This window comes from Grampus griseus (genome assembly GCF_964374135.1).
Source record: "Grampus griseus genome assembly, chromosome: 13".
Classification (NCBI taxonomy): domain Eukaryota; kingdom Metazoa; phylum Chordata; class Mammalia; order Artiodactyla; family Delphinidae; genus Grampus; species Grampus griseus.
Window position 1 is genome coordinate 7,235,877 of NC_139007.1, and position 23,722 is coordinate 7,259,598.

Below are 23,722 nucleotides of genomic sequence, written 5' to 3' on the forward strand. Positions count from 1 at the left end.
CCCTTTTCGGCATCAGTAACCGAGCAGTAACCATAGCAACACGGACACCTGCCCCCCCCCCCCTTAAAATGCAGCAACCGAGTCTCCAACGGCAGCTGTCCCTTCCCTTCCTGCTGCGCAGAGTGACCAGCGCGGGGACCGCGCTCTTCATCCCGGACCGCAGGCAGGAGGTGAGGAAGAGAGAAGAACGAAGGACGCTGTGAGAAATACAGCTCAAGTCCCCGCATTCCCTCTCCTCACCCGCCGCTGGGTACCATTCCCAAGGCGCTCAACCTCCTCACACCCGCAGCCGAGCACTTCCAAGACGCTCGCGCTTTTTATTGACGCAAACGTCCCGTTCTCGCGGGAGGTTGGGAGCGGGAGCCCAATAGGGCGGACAGAGCTCTCGAAATCTCAGTCGGCTCTGGAGCTGGAGCGGCTGCCCGGGCGCTCGGAGCGCGCGGGGGGCGGGGCGCAGGCCTGGGGGGCGGGGCCTCGCTTGGAGAGGGGAGGGCGGACGGGGGCGGGGCCGCGCGGCGGGACCTGTGGCTCCCAGGTAGCGCAGCCGGCCGGGCTCCCTCGGGACCGGGCGACTGCGCATGCTCGCTGGCCGCGCTGGGCCGCTCGTCGGGCGGCGTTGACGAGCCGGCTCCTCAGCGGCGGAGGTTGCGGTGCTACGATGGCGAGGTGAGGGGCCCGCGGCGGGATGGTGCTGACCCGGGCGGGGCCGCCTTCTTGCAGCGACACCACGGGCTCCTTCGTCCGACGGGCGGCGGCGGAGGCCGAGCCGGGCGAGAGGTGGTCCTCCGGTCCCAGCTCGCGACCCCCGCGACCCCCTCCTTGTCCTTCCCGCGGGCCCGGCGGGAAGCGGCCTCCTCTGCGCCCGGTCCGCCCTCGCCGCTCCGGCCCTCACCGGCCGCTCGGGTGGGAGCCGGCGCCGGGCGGCTGAAGGTCGGTGGGGACGGCAGTGCGGACGCGCTCGGGGTGCGGAGCCGCTGTCCCCCGTGCCCTCACTCCTGCCCCCGCCACCCGGTGCCCCCGGCCCCCCGGCCCCCCGGCCTTGGCCCCCGCCCCGCACTCCTCCTGCCCCCGCCCCCCTGCGCCCGCTTCTGCCCTTCGCCCTCTGCCCATCCTCGCGCCTCGCTCCCGCCCGTGCCCCCCTCGCGGATCCGCTCTTAATCCCCGGTGGTCCCCCGTGGGAGGCGAGGTACCCCTTGCGCGCCTGGACTTCTCTCTCCCCCTCCCCCCCGTGCATCCTTGGGCCGGCTCTTCCCTCACCGGCCAGGCTTCCTACTCCGCCGCCTCTGTCATTGCTCCCTCGGCTCTCTGCTCTTCCCATTAACCCCCTTCGGTACTTCACCTTCTCTCTCTTGTGTGAGTTTCCGACGGTGTGTTTGGCTTTAGCATCGCTCTGTGCTGGAGTTCGTTCTACGCCCCTCTCGCTGCCTGAATCCTTCCCTCTCGGTCCCTACTTCATCGCTTCCGTTTGACGGCCCCTGACCTCCAGTTTTCTCCATCCTGATCCCATCTCTCCTCTCTAATCTTGAGCTTTTTTTTCTCTAAAACTTTTTCTTTTTTCTGTTTGCATAGGTCGAGCCTCTTAATGCCAATCCGTTTTACTTCTTATTAAATCTCTGAAGAGTTCTAGTCTCTTTTACTTTCTACCTAAACCAGGTATCCACTCAGTGTACTTAGTTCAGTTTACAGTTTAATAAAATCTCTTCCTTTTCTTTCTTCACTGACTGGAAGTATCATCAAAAGAGTGACAGTAGCAATAACCTGTTACACTTACTGATAGAAGCTTTAATTTTTAAGAATTGTGTTTGCCTGACATGTCAAGAGAAGCCACTTGAGGACAGAGTTGATGAAAATATAAAGGCTGACCTCCAAACATAAGGTTAAAATTTGGAGATTTTATTGTCCTCCGGGAAATACAGTTGTCCAAGAGCTAGTCTTAAATGAAAGTTAACAAATTAAAAAAAAATAAAATCAGTTATTAATTTGATATTTTATACATTTGCTGTTGCAACTGATTGCATCGTTTTTGTGATGGTCTCTGTAATAAATGCATAGTTTTTACTAACTTACAGAATTAGTGTCCTTACTAAAGGAGAGACATATCGGACAGAAGCACTAACTTTTTGAATTGGGTAAAAGAACTCTCTAAACAGTTGTGGAGGTTTTTGCCTCTACTTCATGGTGATCACGATTTGGCTTACAAAAAACTTCTCTGTAAATAATGTTGTAGGATCTTACTTTGAAGGCATCTGCGGGAGCAGTCACTCTCGGTGAAGTTTGCGTTTATTCTAGGGCCGAAGAGCAACTGGATTATGTATTTCATTCTGGAATCTCAGAGCAGTCCACAAACAGTAAATTCTTCCTTACGTTGTCTATGTCAGGTAGGAATTAAAATTTTCTGTTTCTGTTGTACAGAAGGGAAGCACCAAGACAAAAATGTGTAGTTCCTTATTTGAAGGTATATGAGAGGTGAAAGTAGGAGACACTGTTTAGGGTCTGAGGCGGTGAAACCACATCTCTTCTGGAAGAACCAGCAGTTCTTGTGTATGGTAGCAGGCGATAAACTCCTCAGCTTTTAAGATTTTAAAAATGATTTTTCCAGTGCAACTAGAGATAAGTGCTGCTTCTGAAGGAGGTCTTCCCATCTTTCAAAGGCAAGTCTTTCTATTTCTAGGTAGCTATTCATTAAAAAAGTAAATTCTTACAAATTCCTATTGGTATTTATAGTGAGTTGATTCTGTGCTCTTAGAAATTAAAATAAAGATTCATGGTGGACAGCGGGCACAGGGCTAGAAATCAGATCTACACTCTTCTGATGAGTCATGACATTAGTTTGTAGAAGTCACTTAACCTCTATACCTCGGGTGTGTCTCCCTGTAATATGTGGGTAAACAGGTGGCTGGCTACCCACTAATCTTTCAAAAGCAAAGTAAGCCCTAATCATTTAAACATGCTTAGGGCCACCACAGGCAAAAATTGCAATATAAACTCTGAATTTTTATCTCTTTTAGACTACGTCGTAAGTATAATTGAATGCTTAAATCCCAGATCACTGCAATTTAGATGTTTTTTTTAAATTTCAGACTTATGTGAAAAGTTTTAGTAGCATGTGCCATGAACTGTGGACTCGTTTAATGTTCATATGCAGTGAAACAGCCACTGCAGCGTTCAGTATGTTTGCTGAAAATGTAAAGTTACATTTACATAAACTGAAAAAGTAAAGTTAACAGGATTTTGGTTACTTCCATAAACTTCTTTTGTCTTATATTTTATCTTTGCTGTGATGTAGACCCTTGAGAGTGGAGGTTCTTTAGGGGATAGAAAGGGCAAGGATTTCCTTTGCTTTGATTCAAAGTATCAAAAAACTTTAAAAAGTAAGAAAAAACTGCTTAAAAGTGAGTTTTGTGATATGTTCATTGTATGTTTAAATAAATGGATGGAGATGGGAGTATGTAGATCTGAAGTGAGTAGTGTATCTTTTTTTTTTTCCTTGAGTTGTCAGGAAGAAGGTTTAGAAATGAATATGAGTAAGAAGTAGAGTGGTAATACAGAAAAAAGTGTTCCTAATGAATTGGCCCAGGGGATTTTCAGAAAAATCAGAGAGCACAGGTTGTTTGGCAGGTCTAGATTTTTCAGGGAAATAGAGTGGAATGACTTCACAGTGAGTTTTACCATTTTATTTTCAAAGATTGCCACTTTTAACAGGTTCATACTTGGTAATCAATGATGTGCTTAAATTTAATAACAATTAGCCTCTTTTTTCTTAATGGAAATATAGAAGTGTCAGGTCCTTTTGACTTAGGAGTTATAAATATTATTTCCATTTGAGAAAACTGAGGCTTAGAGAGTCTGAATTAGAATCCAGGTTACCTGGATCTGTTACCAAAGTTAACGGTATACTGAAGAAAGCAAGAAAGCAGAAGCTGTTAAGAAAACATTGGTAGTTTCTTGGAATATTTTTCAGAGAGGATTGTGCTTTCTGTTCCGGTTCTGAGTTTTGTTCTCTGTTGAGATAACTAGTAAGATGAAATATTTTCAGAATGTTGGGCAGATCCCTGAACTAGGTAATAGATAATGATTGTGGTTCTTTCTGAATTTCTCTTTATGCTAAAAGGAGTAAATAGTTTGGTACTTGGGGCTATTCTGGGATTTTTAAGATATATAATAACATGATATATTCAAAGACGTTCTCTATTATGTTACTGGCAGGTTTGTTTTGTGGCATATACAACTGAAAAGTTTATATGAACTGCTCTTAATAAATTATATCCGATTTTCCATGTAATGTCAAAAGTATCTTTTACCAAGTGTCCCATAATGAGCAAGAAAAGTTGTTTCTCAGTTTCTTTACTTCATTCATGTGGTAAGTCAGTCATCGAAATACTCTCAGAAGTTACTGACATTCTTTCTACATTATGTTTAATAATTATTTTTTCTATGGATTTTCTATCATATTAATACAGTTATTGAAAATTAACAATGTTCTGAGAGTGCTTCTTAATCTAAGTGTCAGTTCTAAGATGAGTAATAATAATATATTTCTCTTTTATTAGACACAACTGTTTAAACCCCAATTTTGAAGAAATCAGAAGATAGCAATGCCTTTAAACTTCAGATTTTGTATTTGTGGGTGTGAGGAATTTGAAGATTTCATGATTAGGGAATAATGTTAATTACATGGAAAATTGAATATAGTTAATTTATCAAGTGTAATTGTTCCATCAATATTGCATTCTGATTTCAGGTTTTCTTGTAGTAGGGGCATATTTATCTCATGACTTGATGACTACTGAATCTATTTCCTAAAACAAGGTGTGGACTTTAGAATTATACACGTTTAAATATAGGCCATGAAGTTTGACACTTTTGAGGTATTTGTCCTCTTTTCATTATTTTCTAACTGTGTGACCTTGGATAAGTTATGTAAACTTTTTGCTCCTTAGTTTCTTCACCTGTAAAATGGAGTAATAATAGCTCTTTCAGATTTTTATGAGAATTAGGTGCAGTAATAAAAGCTACTGGTGTAAGAGTAAGTAATCCAGAAAGTTTCGATATTGCCATTTGGTCTATATTTGGTATCAACAAGGAAACGTATAGCTTTTTAAAATATAATTTGTCTATCAAGCTATTTTGCTTATCTTTCCTTTGCAGGATTTCCCTCTTACCCTCTCCCCAGAAGAGAAGAACTTAGTACTCTATTCTCTTCTTAAATATTTCTATAATTAGTGCATACAGTATGTGGCCCTCAGGAGTTCGTTTCGATGAGTGATGAGTAGCAGCAAAGCGTTCTAGACCGGTGACTTTCCTCACTTTACATGTCCCCTTTACTCTAGCGATTCTCTTAAGCTCATCTTTGTTGAGAATCACCTTTTAAGATGAGAGATGTCACTGATGAAAGGGTGTTGTGTGTGCGAATAATCGTGGAGGCAAAAAGGTTAGATGCCATCTGAGTGGTGGTGAGCCTCAGAGTCAAGAGATGCCGGGTGGCTTGGCTGTTTTAGAGTAGGGTATAATCCAGGGACTTAGCATGCTTAACCCCTGAAATAGGGAGCTTCCAGAGCTGGGCAGGGTGTCGAGGCCTCAGCCAGTCCTAAAGGGAACTGAATGTCAATCAGGAAACAAGACCATAGGCCAGGTATTTAGACTGAACCAAGCAATGCAGACTCAACCGGCTTAGGTGGCCAGAATTACACCAGAAAGCAGGGTGAGAGGTGCAAGACTAGTACAGACGTCACTGGCTGGTTGTTTTCAGTTTATGGCTGTCTGGTTTGAATTGGTCAAGATTAGCTCAAAGACGGTGAGGGCCGGCCCCTTGTGGACTGGAGTTCTGCTGTGCCCTAGGTGAGTGGTCCTTAGGAAAGGTGGCGGCTGAGCGTACTTTCTCCAAGAGACACATCTTCCTACTCTCCTTGGTTTGCTATAGAACTTGAGTGTTACAGGAATCTTTTATTATTTGCAAGGTTATGAGACAGTATTCTGAAGGCTTCTTGCGGAGTGCCTCTTTGGGGCTTCCTGTTTATTCATGGGAGAAGGCCCAAAAAAATGGACCCAAAATTGACTAACTAGTATTAAATGGATTGAGTTAACCTCCTTCTAGATCTAGAGGATTTCTTTGTTCCCATCGTATTCCTATTTAACAAACTTGAATTTAACTGTACATGTTTGATGCCCTTCCCTTCACTGGTCCCAGATCCCAAATGTCAGTCTCAGTCCCCAGATATCTGTCATAGTGTGAGTCCCTCATCTGGTTGGGCTTGAATTTGATGTTCCTTCATTTGTTCCTATGTGTCTATCATAATGTGAGCATCTCACTACATTGAGTGTGAACATTTAGAGATGTATAGATTTTTGTACACTATGGCCCCTCAGTGCAAGTTTACTACATTATCTAGTGTTCATCTGAAGAACCAGTGATTTTTTTCCTAAAGCTGGAAGAAAAAGTGAATGTGCTTTATTCATTGAGAAATGATGTATTGATTGCCAATGTGGAGCCTTTCTAAGGGTAAGTTGGTCCATACGTACCTTATGTGGTATCTTTAGTACCTAACATCTGCATACAATTGGGCATCATTATTTGAACGGTCAGTTTTACAGGCTCTGAACCCATTTGTCCCATGGCTGCTGACTTGGGAATGGAATTCAGAAGCTGGAGCCATTGGCTCCATAATTGATAAAAGTGGTGCCTTTATTTCTTAGGTTGACAAAGGGAGTGTCTGGAATCTCCAATTTGTTCACCTTCTTACCCTCGGCCTTAGGAGAAAGAATATCCTCTGAACATCTGTTTGGGGTTCATAGTTCAAGGGTCAAGACGTTAGCTCTTTGATTTCTGAGAAAGGATCTCATCATCGCCTGTGGTCTCTAGTCTTTTTTAAGGAACCTCTGAACTAACTGTGCCTCTTAGTTTCAGATATTTCTGTGTCCTCTTTTAGGTTTCTGAAACACTCAGGAGTTCAGGCTGAGCTCAAAATGTTTAGCTATTGTTTCAGGATGGGTATTGGTGGTGCAGGAGCATCTCCCACATTTTCCCAGGTATCCACGCCCGGACTCCTCTTTGCGGATACCGGAGGTCTCAGCTGATCCCATGGGTGTGAGAATCCCTGATCTTAGAAGCTAGGCACAGTGTTTATGCACCCAGCACTGTTTCTGGGGCAGTTACTGTGCACCCTAGTGATTAGGGAGTTGGCTTGGCATTCCTAGACTAAGATCCAGTAGAAATATGTGAGATACATGTAATTAAACATGTCCTAGGAGCTACATTTTAAAAAATAAAAACAAACTGATAAAATTAATTTGTATAGTATATTTTATTTAATCCAACATATCCAAAATATTATTTCAAGATGTGATCAATATAAAAAACATATTAATGAGACATGTACATTCTTTTTCTGTACTAAGTCTTTGAAACCCAGTGTGTGCTTTACAGCTACAGTGTATCTCAGCACACTCATCTTTAACAGTTAAAGTAAAATACAGCCCTATCAAACCAATAAGGTTATGGTTAATGAAAAAAATGTCTACACTGCTTCAGTGTTTAGATGTAAATGTAAACGAATTAAAAATTTTAAATTCAGTTCCTTGGTCACACTAGTCGCATTTCTGTTGTTCAGTAGCCATTGTGGCTGCTGGCCGCCATGTGGGATGTAGCGACTCTTGAGGGCCAAGGTCGTCTTCCAGTCTGATAGGTGACCGCGTTCCTTTGGGAGTGGGCTGCCTTTCCCTGAGGTGTTACAGGGGATTGTCGGGTTTGACTGTCAGAGAAGTCCCTCTTCAGACCTAAGAGCATTTGTGCCTACGTTTCTCACTTAGTATCAGGGGCAGTTTCTGGTTGAGGTTTCCCCTGTGGCATCTTTGGATTGAGGTTTGTAGTTTACGCAGCTCAGTTCTTTCTTAGGGACCTAGGAAATGGCCCAGGCAGGGACTCTTCTTGAACAGACCTCTCAAGTTATTCTGTTTAGGCTACTTTGCCAGGGCCAGGAGAGCAGAGTGGACAGTCTCAGGTAAGCCAGGGTTCCCATAGCTTCAGAGGCTCAGATGAAAGTGACAGATATGAGCTGTCTAGCAGACTGTGCAAGAGGCCATGAAGCTCACAGCTTCCGGGGGTGCAGGGAGTTTCTGGCAGTGGAGAGTCTCCCAGGCACGTCTGGGTAAAAGGAAAGGCTCCCTCTCTTCAATTTCTTTCCTCCTTGAGAGAAGACAGGCCAGGATTTCCCTCTTTCATGAAAGATTCTTTACCTGATGAACTGAGTGGCATGAGAATCTGTGGAAGTCAGACATTGCAAACTTTGAATGAATTTGTCCTGTAGAGGAATTTGATTTTCACTACACAGGTTTTGTTCTGTTTGTGTTTGTTTGGCTTTTTTTAAAATTTAATTTAATTTAATTTACTTTTGGCTGTGTTGGGTCTTTGTTGTTGTGTGTGGGCTTTTTCTAGTTGCGGCGAGCAGGGGCTACTCTTCATTGCGGTGAGTGGGCCTCTCATTGCGGTGGCTTCTCTTTTGCGGAGCATGGGCTCTAGGTACACAGGCTCAGTAGTTGTGGCACATGGACTTCAGTAGTTGTGGCTCGCGGACTCTAGAACGCAGGCTCAGTAGTTGTGGCACACGGGCTTAGTTGCTCCGCAGCATGTGGGATCTTCTCAGACCAGGGCTCAAACCCGTGTGCCCTGCATTGGCAGGTGGATTCTTAACCACTGTGCCACAAGGGAAGCCCCTGTGTTTGTTTTTTAACTAGCTGGCAACATCTAAAATTTAGGTGAAAACCTTTAGGAAAAACATTTTCAATATCTACTTGGAAATTTAGAAGCCTCTGATGGTGCTGGGCCAGCAGGGATTGTGTGGACCTTAGTAGCAGTTACTCCCTATGATGGGGAAGAGCGATTTATGAGGAGAGGGTCCCACAGATCCCCCTGGACTCTGAGAGTGCTCTGAATTTTTCCTTCCTTTCTTTTTTGCCTACTCTCCTTTTGCTTTAGTCTCGTCTCCTTTGAATTTTTTTCTTCTACCAACATATAAAAATAATTCTTTTTTGTTTTTTGGGGGGGAATGAAAAATAGATTTATCAGTATTACTCTGTATATATCTGTACACATATGTTTCTACTTAGGGAATAATCAGTAAAAAGGGATGAATTGAGGAAAATTAGGCATCAACAAAAGAACAAAAAGCACAGCAGGATATGAGACGAAAAGTGAAGGAAATTGCTAACAGATCTTGGACTTATACTGGTAAAGGAATTTTATCATAAAAGTTTATTCATGCAAGACTGTTTTCAATACATCAGTGTAATGATTCCTTTCTTCAAATCGGTTGGGTTTAAATAGGAGAAAAATACTAATAGTTAATATTTATGGAATATTTAAAGCTAATTTATTAAGTGTTCTTAAGATCTTAAATTAAGTGCCTGCCATGTGGCAGGCAGTGGGGTACAGCTGTGAACAGAGTAGTTAGAATTTCCTGCCTTCATGAAGCTTACATTTTACTGGGGAGAATAAAGACTACTAAGTAGAATCTTTGGTTTGTTAAATGGAGATTGGTGCGGAGTAGAAAAAATAAAGGAGGAAAGAGATAGGGTGTGTCAGGAGAGAGAGTCCTGTTTTAGAGGGTGTGGCCCGGAAAAGCCTATTTGGGAAGGTAACATTTGAATCAAGGCTAGGAGGAGTAGAGTGAGTCATTTGGATGTTCTGGAGGGAAGAGTGTTTCAGGGAACCACTGCAGATGCCCTGAAGCAGGAATCTCTCTGATGTGTGTGGGGAATAGCAAGGAAACCATGTGACTGGAGTGGGCAGACTGGTAGGAGATGAGAACAGGGAAGTGATGGAAGATCCAGATTCTGTAAGGTTGTCATTACAAGCCCTTGTGAGACACTACTGCTGAATGTGGTGGGAAGCCGTTTGGGGTTTGAATCAGAACAAAGACAGACAATTTGAATTATTTTCAAATAATGTATGTCATTTTATAGCATTTTATATTGTATATAATTATATAACATAATTATTAATTAATATATGTAATACATAATATAAAAGATCATCTGCCTTCCTCTTTGAAAATAGCCTAGAGTGGGGGATGTATTACTTAGGGTATAGGTTAGGTACAGTTTCTGTAATAAAGAGTTATAAGACATAAAAATCTGAACAGTCTAGATATGTTCGACATCTGTGCTCTATGAAACCATTCAGGAATCCAGAATCTTTCCATCTTTCTGTTTACCATTCTTCAGGTTTTGTCCTAATCTGTGTGGTCAATACTGGGTCACTATTCAGAAGGTATTCCGGCCCGTAAAAAAGGGAAGCAATGAAGTCCAGGGCAAAGAATTTCCTTTTAAACAAATGAGGCAGACATTGCATATATTACTTCAGTTTGCGGTCCACAGGATCGATTGGCCACACTTGCCTCAAGGGTGGTTGGGAAACGTAGTCTCAGGCTGGGTGACCATTCAGCAGTGAGGAAGAGGAAAACAGAAATGACAAGTAGTTGACCACAGTCTTGCAGTTTGGCACCAAATATCCATGTGTATCCTTCATCCTACCTATTGAAAACACTCCAGCTCCCTTCCCCAAAGGAGACAACCCAGGTGCAATCCTCTTGTTGCACTAATCCAACTAAGCGATCGGTACTTCCTGTCAGATCCGCAAGTCCAGTGACCTGTAGGCAAAACACAGTAATTTGTTCCTGAACCTGTAGGCAAAACACAGTTATTTGTTCCTGAATCAGAAACAGGAAAAGAATAATAAAATTTTCCATTTGGGTAAGTAAACAGTGAGAGACACATAGAGGTCTCTGGTTGAGAGTAATGCTGGGCAGTAATGGTGTAGCATCTATTATCCTTAGTTCTGCTTTCTGGTAAGAATGCCTATATTCATTGCACTATGACCCCAGTCTTTGCTGTCTGGGTGTTTCTTCCTTACGATAACCTCCATGACCACATCTGAAGTTGGTATTGAAAATTTCCCAACTTTGGAGGGTATATAGCTTTCATAGTCAGTTTCCTGCTACTGCAGGCTTGCTTGCTATCCTGCAAGTGCCATGGTCACATGGTGTTTGTAGGTTAGCTTATAATTTCTCTGACAAATACAGTTCTCTCAAAAATATATTGGGATTCTTTTATGTTTGTCTCCATTCCGTTCTGGTGCCAGTGACTATAGCAAAATTGTTTCCTGGTGTAGTTCTTAAGCCTGCCTTATTTACTGCTCTCTGTGCGCTGACCACTTTATCTCATTCTAATGGCCACTGTCTTGAAGCCATCTGAAACAGCAGGCATTGGGGGTTGGGATGGCAGCACCCTAAAATATAATCTTAGCCACAGCGCTAGATTCGTTTCATCAAGATTTCTTAAAAGTTCTGCGAAAAATGCCATTGGTAATTTGATAGGGATTGCATTAAATCTGTAGATTGCCTTGGGCAGTGTGGTCATTTTAACAATATTGATTCGTCCAATCCAAGAGCAAGGTGTATCTTTCCATCTGTTTGTGTTGACTTCAGTTTCTTTTGTCAGCATCTTATAGTTTTCAGAGTGTAGGTCTTTTGCCTCCTTAGGTAGGTTTATTCCTAGGCATTTTATTCTATTTGAAATGATGGTAAATGGGATTGTTTCCTTGATTTCTCTTTCTGATAGTTAATTGTTAGTCTCTAGAAATGCAACAGATTTCTGTCTTTTAATTTTGTATCCTGCAACTTTACTGAATTCATTGATGAGCTCTAGTAGTTTTCTGGTAGCATCTTTAGGGTTCTCTAGAACAAAAAATTTTAAGACTTGTATGGAAACACAAAAGACCCCAAATATCCAAAACAATCTTGATAAAGAAGAGCAGGGCTGGAGGAATCACACTCCCTGACTTCATACTATACTACAGAGCTACAGTAATCAAAACAGTATGGTACTGGCACAAAAACAGACACATAGATTGATGGAACAGGATAGAAAGCCCATAAATAAACCCACACTCTTATGGTCAATTCATCTATTACAAAAGAGGGAAGAATATACAGGGGAGAAAAGACAGTCTCTTTAATAAGTGGTGCTGTGAAAACTGGACAACTGCATATAAAAAAATGAAATTGGAACATTCTCTAACACCATATACATTTAGGATTAAAGACCTAAATGTAAGACTGAATGCTGTAAAACTCCTAGAGGAAAACGTAGGCAGAACACTCTTTGACATAAATCGTAGCAATATTTTTTGGATCCATCTCCTAGAGTAATGGAAATAAAAGCAAAAATAAACAAATGGGACCTAATCAAACTTGAGAAGTTTCTGCACAGTAAAGGAAACCATAAAAAAAACCGAAAAGGCAACCTACAAAATGGGAGAAAATATTTGCAAATGATGCAACTGACAAGGGCTTAATTTCCAAAATATACAGCTCATACAACTCAACAACAAAACAACAAACAATCGAAAAATGGGCAGAAGATCTAAGTAGACATTGTTCCAAACAAGACATGCAGATGGCCAATAGACACATGAAAAGATGCTTAACATTGCCAATTGTTAGAGAAATGCAAACCAAAACCTCAATGAGGTACCACCTTGTACTGGTCAGAATGACCATCATTAAAAATCTGCAAATAACAAATGCTGGAGAGGATGTGGAGAAAAGGGAACTCCTCACTGTTGGTGGGAATATAAGTTGATGTAGCCACTATATAAAACAGTATGGAGGTTCCTCAGAAAACTAAAAATAGAATTACCATATGGTCCAGCAATCCCACTCCCGGGAATATATCTGGAGAAAACCATCATTTGAAAAGGTACATGTACCCCTATATTCATAGCAGCACTGTTTACAATAGCCAAGATATGGAAATGACCTAAATATCCATTGACAGATGAATGGATAAAGAAGATGTGGTATGTATATACAATGAAATACTACTCAGCCATAAAAAATGAATGAAATAATGCCATTTGCAGCAACATGGATGGACCTAGAGATTATCATGTTAAATGAAGTAAGTGAGACAGGAAGAAAAATATCATATGGTATCACTTATATGTGGAATCTAAAAAAAATGTTACAGATGAACTTATTTACAAAACAGAAATAGGCTCACAGACATAGAAAACAAATTTATGGTTACCAAAGGGGAAAGAGGGGGGAGGGATAAATTAGGAGGTTGGGATTAGGAGATACAAAAACTGCTATATATAAAATAGTTAAACAGCAAGGACCTATTGTATAGCACAGGGAACTATGTTCAATGTCTTGTAATAAAGTATAGTGGAAAAGAGTCTGAAAAGAATATATATATGTGACTGAATCACTTTGCTGTACACTTGAAGCTAATACAACATTGTAAATCAACTATTCACCAATAAAAATTTGTTTTGAAAAATAAAGTCTTAATAGAAGTCTTTGGGAAAAGTACTAATAATCTTATCTCCTGATAATGCAGGTACTAAGGACCCACATCTCTATATTTCCTTCCATCTTACCTTGCAAACTGGCCAGTTCTTGCCTGAGTAAATGCAGCAAAGAACCACTGACACACACAAATATTGTGGTTCTTTTCATCTACTTTCCCTGAAGTTCTGGGCTTTTTATGGGCACCAAGTTCTATAAGTTAGTGTAGGCAACAGTTTATGGAATGTTTTGCTCCATTATAACCAGGGTCACCATTATCCTAGTAATATCTGTTTCCCTGTTGCCTGCTACCCAGTGACTTAGCCAGTGCCACACATTTTAGGATTATGTTGTGGCAATACTCTAATTTTGGTATTAATTTCTGGGTTAAGGAAAAGGCTGCTGTAAAGGGATCCAAAAGTAAAATGGCTTAAATGAGAAAAAAGTTTGTTTCTTCCCCAGATAACAGGCCTACTAATTTAGGTGGTAGGGATGCTATATTCCATGAAGGAAATGAAGACACTACAGGGGTAACTACCAGAATGTTGGATCTGGGGCTCAGATCCTCAGCCTTGTTTTAACCATTGTGCAGTACTTATATATATTTATCTCTTCCTGGTGGCACTTTGAGGTGTCGGGAACTTAGCTATGCCTTGATCTCTTGCATTTCCTAGCTTATAGTAAGTGTTCAATAAATGTTTGAATGAATGAATACGTGTTTTATATCTGAGTAAGTTAAGTCATAGAGACCTAAGCAAACTTGAGTCACAGGGCTGGAACATGATCTGAACCCTACACAGAAGAATATATGTACAGGAGAAGCTGTCTTAGATAAGAGACTACTTCCATGAAATGGGGCATATCTTATATAAAGGTAGTATCATTTTGATCTCCTTAGGAATAGTTACTGTAAAAACTTTTTGATGTGATTATTAAGGTTTAAAATAACAATTATGGAAGGTGGTAAAGTCTATATCTGTATGATGGAGAGAAGAAAAAAATGTATGAGGAAGAGAGAATGTGGTCTTTATTCTAACATATTTAGTACCTAAATAATTATACCAAGGGCAAAAGACTTTTTTTAAATTTAAGCAATAAATATTTGGAGTGTGAAAAAACTATCCATAGCATATCCAGGCAACCTTTTTCGTCAAAATATTTTAAATAGCTCATAGCATACGTGTGTATGTATATACACACACATTTCACATATCTGTGTGTGTGTGGATGTGTGTGAAGTTTCAGAAATCACTCCACCAAGGGAAATACATATTTTTAAATTAATTTTTATAGGAGTATAGTTGCTTTACAATGTTATGTTAATTTCTACTGTACAGCAAAATGAATCAACCACATACACACACACACACACATATATATATATATATATATACACACACACATATATATCTCCCCTCCCTTTCGGACTTCCTTCCCATTTAGGTCACCACAGCGCATTAAGAAGAGTTCCCTGTGCCATACAGTAGGTTCTCATTAATTATCTATTTTATACATAGTATCAATAGTGTATATGTGTCAATCCCAATCTCCCAATTCCTCCCACCCCCGCCTTTCCACCCTTGATGTCCATACGTTTGTTCTCTACATCTGTGTCTCTATTTCTGTTTTGCAAATAGGTTCATCTATACCATTTTTCTAGATTCCACATATATGTGTTAATATACGATATTTGTTTTTCTCTTTCTGACTTACTTTACTCTGTATGACAGTCTCCATCCACGTCTCTAAAAATGATCCAGTTTTGTTCCTTTTATGACCCAGCAATCCCAGTACTGGGCATATACCCAGAGAAAACCATAATTAAAAAAAGATATATGCACCCCAATGTTCATAGCAGCACTATTTACAGTAGCCAGGACATGGAAGCAACCTAAATGTCCATCGACAGACGAATGGATGAAGAAGATGTGGTACATATATACAATAGACTATTACTCCAGAATTACATAATTTAAAATGGTGAATTTACATCTTAAAAATTAATAAGCTTATACTGTTTTGGGTATTCATGAAGATTGTTTCTGAATCACTGAACTCAGAAAGCACTCCTTTATTATTGTACTTTGGAGTATATACAAGTGAAGCATAACAAAGATATAATAGTTTATATGTGAAACTGAATGAAAACATCTCTAAAACTTATTCCTAAGGCTTATGGAGGGTATGGATCTTTTAGATAAATTGAAAGTACTAAGTAACTAACGACGCATAGGTTTCCTGAAAATGGACATTTTTATGTCTGCTATTTTGTTTGAGATGTTATTTTTTCTTTCTCATAGGGGGAACAATATTTTTTTAGCAAGAATCAGTAACTGGAAGTACAACATTGGTTATTTAATGATATTAAAATGAAGTTTTGATCAGCAGAGGTAAGAATATGGCATTTAATTCATAATAGATCAAAATACTTGCCAGATTTCTATGAAGAACTATTTTAAGAACTGTGAAGGGTCTGAGAATTTATCCCGCTTGCAAAGTAACAAGTTAGCCTGCTGCAGCACCATGGTTGTGGGCAGGAGACATGAGATTCCTGGATCAGAGAAAATGATAGTTTATATGCATGGCAATAGCACTGGCTAGAGTATGAGGCCCCCTGCGTAAGAGTAGGTTGAGTTATGGAGAGGACCCCTGAGCTGAGGAACCCAAATCTTTTATGACGGACAGTGAGCCTGCTGACTTATGCCTCAGGGGAGACTTTATTACATTGCACAGTAAATAGATCTGCCCTTAATTCCAGTATGAGACACTGTATCTGACTCCTCAGACTGTGCGAAACATATGTCCTTGAAAAATAGTCCAGAATAAAGGCGGTCAGTGTCTCTGCCTGCAAGACATGCAGAAACACAAGACTCTCAGAATTGTCTTTCAACACTCTCTTACTCCAAACTGCTTTTTAAAGCATGTGTCACTGATAAGGATAATTGTGATAATGCTTTTTCGGAATAGTGTGAAGATGGAAACCACTGAAATACCCAACAGCAGGAGATTGCTTAAATTATAACATTCACAGTATAATAGTTATTAACTAGGTGTTCATCAATAAAGTGAAATACACAGGTTATAAAATGTACATGTAGTTCGATCCTACTTTTATAGAAATTGTACAAATGTACACACGAATGAAGAATATATACCAAAGTATGTATTTCAATGGATAGAATTGTGAATGGGTTTTTTTTTTTTGCTTGTCTATTTTTTTTAACCTCTTGAAAATGAACACTTTAGGCTTTTGTAATGAGGGAAAATTTTTTTTTGAAATTTAAAAATGAACAGTCACTTGAGAACTTCACCTGACAGAGAAAAAGCTTCATGAATTTAAATGGGAATTAAAGAATGTTAATTCTTTTGTTTTGACTCTGAAGTTGCCTTTATATGCAATGTAGAACTAGAAGAGAATGATTGGGTAGCATAATTTTTTCTTCAAAAGTTACTGTTTTATCTATGATAAAGTCAGAAGTTACTTTTAGCAATTTGCTATATTATTTATTATCACATAGTTGTCACGAAGGAAAACAAATCTTAGAAAATGCATTCTAACAGGGCATATCTTCTAGAGTAGTGCTATTTAGTAAGTATTTCATTAGTAAGTATATTTAGTGAGTATAGATTCTGGTGCTGTATAGTCGGGTCAGGCTAACGTAGGAGCACTGTATTAATTAGCTTCACTTTTATTTCCAGCCTATGTATCATACTCTGAAAAATGTTTAATATTAGTGATTTTGTAAGTTGGCATTTTTATTGTGCTTTCATGATTTTTTTTTCCCTTCTTTAACCAAGGTGCTGTTACCAGATTTGTCTTCTGACTATAAATTAAAAATGACTGAAGTTCAAGCAATGGTAGAATTCTCCGTGGAGCTAAACAAGTTCTACAATGTGGATTTATTTCAGAGAGGGTTTGTATTTTAATGTGAAAATTATATATTTTGCATAAGATAAATTGTACAGTTTTCATTTAAATTTAATTACATATTCTTGTTCCACCATATATAAGGAAAACAATGAGCTATATTCAACTATTTTCTCAGGGAAATTTTATTTCTAAATATATATTTGAGTATATTCACATGGATTTAATGATAATGCTGGATATATTTAACGTTTGTTTATGAATTTGTACTGAGCATTGAGAGGATTTTAATGAAAATGTTTAAGATCTAATTTATGCTTTTTAAAAGCTAACAGTGTGTGGGAAAAATAAAACATATATACACAAAACACAAAATGTTGTAGGAACACAAAATGTTGACTCCTCAAAAGGTATGTATAGAAAGTGCTCCAGGAATCAGAAGAGAAAGGTATCTTTCTGGGCTTGTACGTTAGGAAAAGCATAATGGAGGGATAGGATCAAGGTATGGATAAGATTTATAGGCAGAGGATAAGGTGAAAGACCCTCTTAGTAGGAGAGTGCATCATGAGTCAGTCTCGGAAACAGGGATGAACAGATTATTTTAAAGAGTAGTAGGAGGTTGTATATTCTCTAGTAGAGTTGTGAAAAGATAGTAAAGAGAGGAGAGGTTATGTTTGTGAAGGACTTTTGATGTCTGGAGGAATTTGGGTAGCCATTGATTGTTTCCAAGGAAGGATGAAACTGTCACTGTTACTACAATCAGCACTTACTGACATGATGAAGAGCATGGTGATATTGGATGGATGGTCGTGTAGAAGAAATAGAGGCGCAGGGAGCAGTGTGGATGTGCTCACAATGTCTCAGGATACAAACCTGAATTCCTGTGCTGGCAGTGGTAGCAGTGGGGCTGTGACCAACCCGGGTAGGATGAGAGAAATCTTCTGTTTTTTGTCTGTCTGTCTTGGCTTTGCCATCTTGTTGAAAAAAACAGACAGCTGTGCTCTGCTCTGCTCCACGTGGTCTCTCAGGACAGCCTGGGCTTGTTCTTATGGCAGAGGCAGGAGTCCAAGAAAGAGAGCGGAAGTTGCAGGATCCCTTGTATTAGCACACTTGTTTCCTCACTGCATTCTGCTGGCTAAGCAAGTTACAAGGCCAAGCCAGGTCTGGGCTGGGGGCTCTTTGGCCAGTGAAACTCAACTGTAAAACTTTATGGGGATTCTGTATGTCTGATATAGTCCATTCCATGCTCTGAAACCCACACCCACAATTGTTTATTGAGACATGACTACTCTCTCAATGAATCACTACTATTTGGAAGTCAGAATTCTGTGGGATCACGCCCTTTAACTTCCTAAAAGCCTTTTTGTCAAGCTGAGAATGTCTACTTAGACACTGCCCTTAACTCCTTTGGAGATCTAAGAAAGGGATTTACAGCCACTCCCTTGATTAGATCTTTGTAAGCAGTTTTATTTTCCTCCCCAGGAAGTCTTGGTTCCTCTAGATTCTGCTTGTAAAATGATCAGGTCTTTCTTTAGCTCATCTCTTTCTTGCAAAACCTTACTACCCTTGCTAGGAGCAACCAGGTGATATTTCCAATATTCTGCCAGGAAATTAGTCTGCTCGAGTCCAAAAGTTTCTTGGGTACAGTGTCTAACTTCTTCTAAGTTATTGTTTGAAAGCATACTGACAAAAAGTTCATCACTGCAAAACATGGGTCACTGTTTTTTAAGTCTCCTATAGTTTCCGCATTATTTTTTTTGCCTCTGTAATTGTAACTAACCGTTACTTTGGTCCCAAAGTCAGTGCCACATATTTTAAGTTTCGTTAGTACCCATTTTCGTATTAGTTATTTATTGCCACAGTAATGCAGCTGACAACAAACACAAAGCCTCAGTGGCATCACAGCAGTAAGCATTTATTTTTGCTCACAGATCTGTGGATCAGCTGAAAGATTCTGCTGATCTGGGCTGGCCTGGTTCATCTTGGCTGGGCTCATGAATTCACAGTCAGCTGGCAGGGTGCTACCTGGTGCAGAATGGCACCACCTGGGTGCACTCAGCTCTGCTTTATCATCTCTCATCCTCCAGCTTATTGTCATAGAGGAGGCAGGGGTCCAAAGAGAGAGAAAGAAACTGTACAAGAAGACATTTTAAGACCTAGGCTTGGAACTAGCTCACTGTTACCTCTGCCACATTGTACTGCCCAAAACAAGCGGTAAGGCCAGCCCAGATTCAAGGAATGGGGAACTACACTCCATTTCTTAATGGGAGTCTCATTGAGAGAGTGTGGATACAGGGGTGGAGGAAGAAATTGAGGACATTTTAAAGTCAGTCTGCCACACACTTTAGCATCTTTTGGTTTTTGTTATTAATTTCTGTGAGGTATTTTGGGGAATAAAGAGTAGGATTTAATGAGTAGCTCCATGTGGAGGATGATGCAGAGACAGAAAAAGCATTAAAAAATATGTGTGTGGAGGGTGAATTTACATGATCTCTAGGATTACCTTGAAATAGCTCAGCAAAGAAAAAAATGAATATATGAATCAAATATGGCAAAATCTTTTTCACAGATGAAAAATGGGCAGTGGGATATGGGTGCACTGTTCTACTTTTTGCAATTTAGAATTTTTAGAATTTTTAAAATTTTAGAATTTTTAAAAAGAAGAAATTTAAAAAGATAATGCTGAAGTTTCAAATCACACTGACTTGGACAATATTAGTGATATTGAAATAAACAGTGAAGTTGAAGGGGACCATGGTGTGGGACTCAGAATTGGTTCATTTCCATATGTTGAGTTTGAGGTAAGATACCAAGTGGAGATAGTTCATAAATAATTGGAGGTTTGGAACTGGAGATAAGGACTAAGTGAACTGTTGTTCCATTTTATTGTCAGCCATCGTAAACATAGCATGTATGATTGCTACTTTCATTAATTTTCTGTTATTCTACAATCTAGTTCCCACATCCATTGAGGACTTTTGAAGAATATTGTTATGTAACTGATCTTTCTAAAATCGAATAATTAGAGGCTCATTGTCTTTAGATATGTTGCTTGACTTGTTTATTTGTAAGAATATTTTCAAGGATATAATTTACTCTTTTCTATTCTGATTTATCAGTTCCTGCCTTTTAAACCTTTTCTTTATGCTTCTTATTGAGTCTTTACTACCTTTGCCATAAGCACGTTAATTTAGAGCTTGTGTTTGGCTGTTATGTTAAATAACTGTCAGCTTTGATAGATAAACAGATAAATTTATCTAAATTTATATTTAAATGTTAGGAAATAGAATATGTCTTTTCCAATTTATTTTCTGATATATGAAATGTCTGTTTAGGAGACTGAGATGAGAAACTTACAAATTCAGGTAATGAAATGCAGGCAGAACTCAGAGAGACTGCACGTTCAGCTCCTGACCACTGCAGTAAAGTGGGTATTGCAGTAGTCACATGAAGTTTTTGGTTGCTCAATGCATATAAAAGTGATTTTTATACTAAACTGTAGTCTGTCAAGTATACAATAAATAGCATTATGTCTAAAAACGCAATGTATATACCTTAAGTAAAAAATACCTTAATGCTAGAAAATGCAGTAACATCAAAGATCACCGATCATAGATCACCATAGCAAACATAATAACAGTGAAAATGAAATATTGCAAAAATTACCAAAATGTGACGCAGAGACACGAAGTGAGCAAATGCTGCTGGGGAAAATGGCACCGTTAGGCTTGCTCGGCACAGGGTTGCCACAGACCTTCAGTTTGTAAAGAAACACATCATGTGCGACGTGTAATAAAGTGCAGTGTAATAAAACGAGGTCTGCCTGTAGTCCTGTGCAGTATTTTACTTCAGTGTTTTTAAAATAACATCAATAAATATCTTACTGCATAGTACTAAGTCATAGCCCAGCAGGAACTAATGGAGGTGGAGTATATGAGGAAGCACTTCTTGTGCACGTTTGGTGATGGCCCTTGTCCTGCGCGTCCACAGTGTTTAGTGTTTAATTTTGCCACTGTTGTTACACAATAAGGGACCGACTAGGCAGGGCCTAAGCTGTAGGCAGGCGCAGAAGAGAGAGAACATGTGGCATCTGAGTAGGTCTGTTTTTACTATAATTACATTGTTTTTCCTTAATGGTAAACCAATAGCCCAGATACTAACAATCTAAAGAAAAACTAGCTGTATTTTCATTTTAACCTATTCTGTCTTTTTTTAAGTATGGTAGATTGTAAACTCTGAAAAGAAAATTGAGACTCTACAGCATTGATTATGAATTTGATGTTATTAAATGGTATGTGGGCATATGTCTTATATAAATGAGAGATATAAGAACTCAGTGTAACTAACTTGTTTTGAGTTGTTTATTATACTAGAAGTACATGATTACAAGTTGGTGGACTTCCCAATTGACTCTATTCAAAATTCGTTTATCAAGAGGGCTCCAAAGGGGGAGGAGAGATCGCCTTTTAAATATACAGGGAAAAATGTTATTTAAACACCTGTTCTCAACAGCATAAAGGATAAGAGAGTGGGATTAAATTGAAGCTGTAGCAATTTCAGTTAGGTATTAAACTGGAGGGGAAATTTCCTCTCTTTGGAGACCATTGCAAAATTATGAGAACATCTTTTTCTGGAATTCTTTAGGATATTGCTATTGAGTACTCATCTGCATACAGTTTGTTACTAATTCAAGAAGAGGTGAGGCACTTTCACCAGAATGTAGATTAATGCACTGCTTCCTTCAGTGAGAAACTCTTGCTAGGAAGGAAAAAAAAAAAAAAAGACTAGTTAAAACAGTGTGTTCTGAGATGGAGTCGGTTTGCTTTATTTCACTGCAGGTTGGTAACATGTCACAGAGATGCGCCAGTGTATGTACCACAGTTTAAAGAACACAGCTTTAGAATATCAGTGAATGGCTTCTAGAATGGAGTTGAGTTTAATTCATTTCAGAAGGAAGCAAATGGACTAATGTTAGGTATTCTCAAATATTTAGAAAGTGTGGGAACTTGGTCAAGGTGCTGTATGTTTTAACATTCTTTTGTAAAGCAAGTGAAATGTTATCAGTTTGATTTGTTTCCAGGTGTGTTTGGGAGAGTCAGCAATCCAGCATACTGCTGATAATAAAGTAATGAGGGAAACGGCCATGGGGTGCAAGTTGAAACGATGACAGCAGTACTTTGTTATTTTTTATTTTCTTTCGCATGTGGTTTCCCACAAAACAGTTTAGTTACATACCTGTAGCTACAGCTGCTTTCCCTAGTCAGTCCTAGCACCATTCCCTTGTCATAAGCTATACTACTGCAAGGTGAATAATGTATTATGATTTGGAAATAAAGAAGATCAAGGATACGGACTTAGAAATTGTTTTCGTAAATTTCAGTAACATCACAAAACCGTGGAGCTGAAATCCTCTTAGGAAAGGCCTGTAGAACCCTAGAAACCGGGTTCCATACTACAGTCTTTAAAGGCTCTGAACAAAACAATCTTAAATCCCTTCCATTTTTGATTCTGAGGTTGTTAAACTCATGGGAAGTTAATAGTTTGATTTAAAAATGATTGTCAGCCAAAAGAGTCAGAAAATTTCATGCTGATTTTTTGGATTATTGACATTGATTACAACCTTGGAAAAAATGATCCCTTGTCTATAATGTCATGTATATGTTGTATAAAGTTCACAAATTGAGGACTTTTGATTAAGTGGTGCTGATTGGACTCACAGGAAACCACCTCAAATTTTCTTCAAGCCCTTCAAAACTGTCTAAAATTGTCTCTTTCTTCAGTAAGGTATAAGAACTGAGAATACTATCTAAGAAGGTCATCACTTTCTCAGGTTTAAATGAATCAACCATTCTCTGTAGTCAGAAAAGTTAGTTTTCTCACAGCAATTTACATCAATTATTAGACTACTTCTGAATCTTTAGATTTCTCTCATTATTGTTTCCTACCTCATTTTTAAATATCGATGCCATAGTATAGGTCTGCCATTTGTGGCCTGTGTGAGATAGGATGTCTGCATCCTTTGAAGGAGCATAATGATGGAGCATAACAGTCAATGATGGAGCTGATACTGACTGAGTATACCAGCAGTTAGCCAGTACTGGCCTTGAACGCATCTGTGTTTGAAGTATAAATATATAGAAGAAATCAAATTAGGAACTGTGAAAAGAACTATAGAAGACAGAAGAAAATAGTTTAATATTAATGTTGTCAATTAAGTAGAAGAAAATCTTTCCATTAAAGGACAGTTGTTATGAGAAGTGTCTACTCGAAAATCAAAGCATAAATGACGTGACCTCAAGGCAGTGCAAACACCAATGGGAAGAGAAACATGAAACTTATGAATTTGTGTACTTGTTAACAAAGTGTACAATAATGTGTTTCCATAATAATGCAAATATGTAATTTAAGGGACAATTTGCGTAAAGAGGAATTTATTTATGGGTCAAATATTACTTAACCCAGGGACTACCTGTATGGATTTTATGAGAGTTCCACCTGTAAATAACAA

At 39.3% G+C, this 23,722-nt stretch overlaps 1 protein-coding gene across 4 annotated transcripts in view; it reads left to right on the forward strand.

Annotated features, from left to right (window-relative positions):
- The first annotated feature begins 595 nt into the window (after nt 1-595).
- Nucleotides 596-23,722, forward strand: part of FAM135A (family with sequence similarity 135 member A) — a 123,332-nt gene continuing 100,205 nt past the window's right edge. For all 4 annotated transcript variants that reach the window (XM_082668865.1, XM_082668862.1, XM_082668863.1 and 1 more), the window contains exons 1-3: nt 596-666; nt 15,647-15,736; nt 17,145-17,260. In XM_082668865.1, the coding sequence (XP_082524991.1) occupies nt 17,184-17,260 (77 nt within the window). In that variant the 5' untranslated portion in view covers nt 596-666; nt 15,647-15,736; nt 17,145-17,183. The remainder of the gene's footprint in view (nt 667-15,646; nt 15,737-17,144; nt 17,261-23,722) is intronic.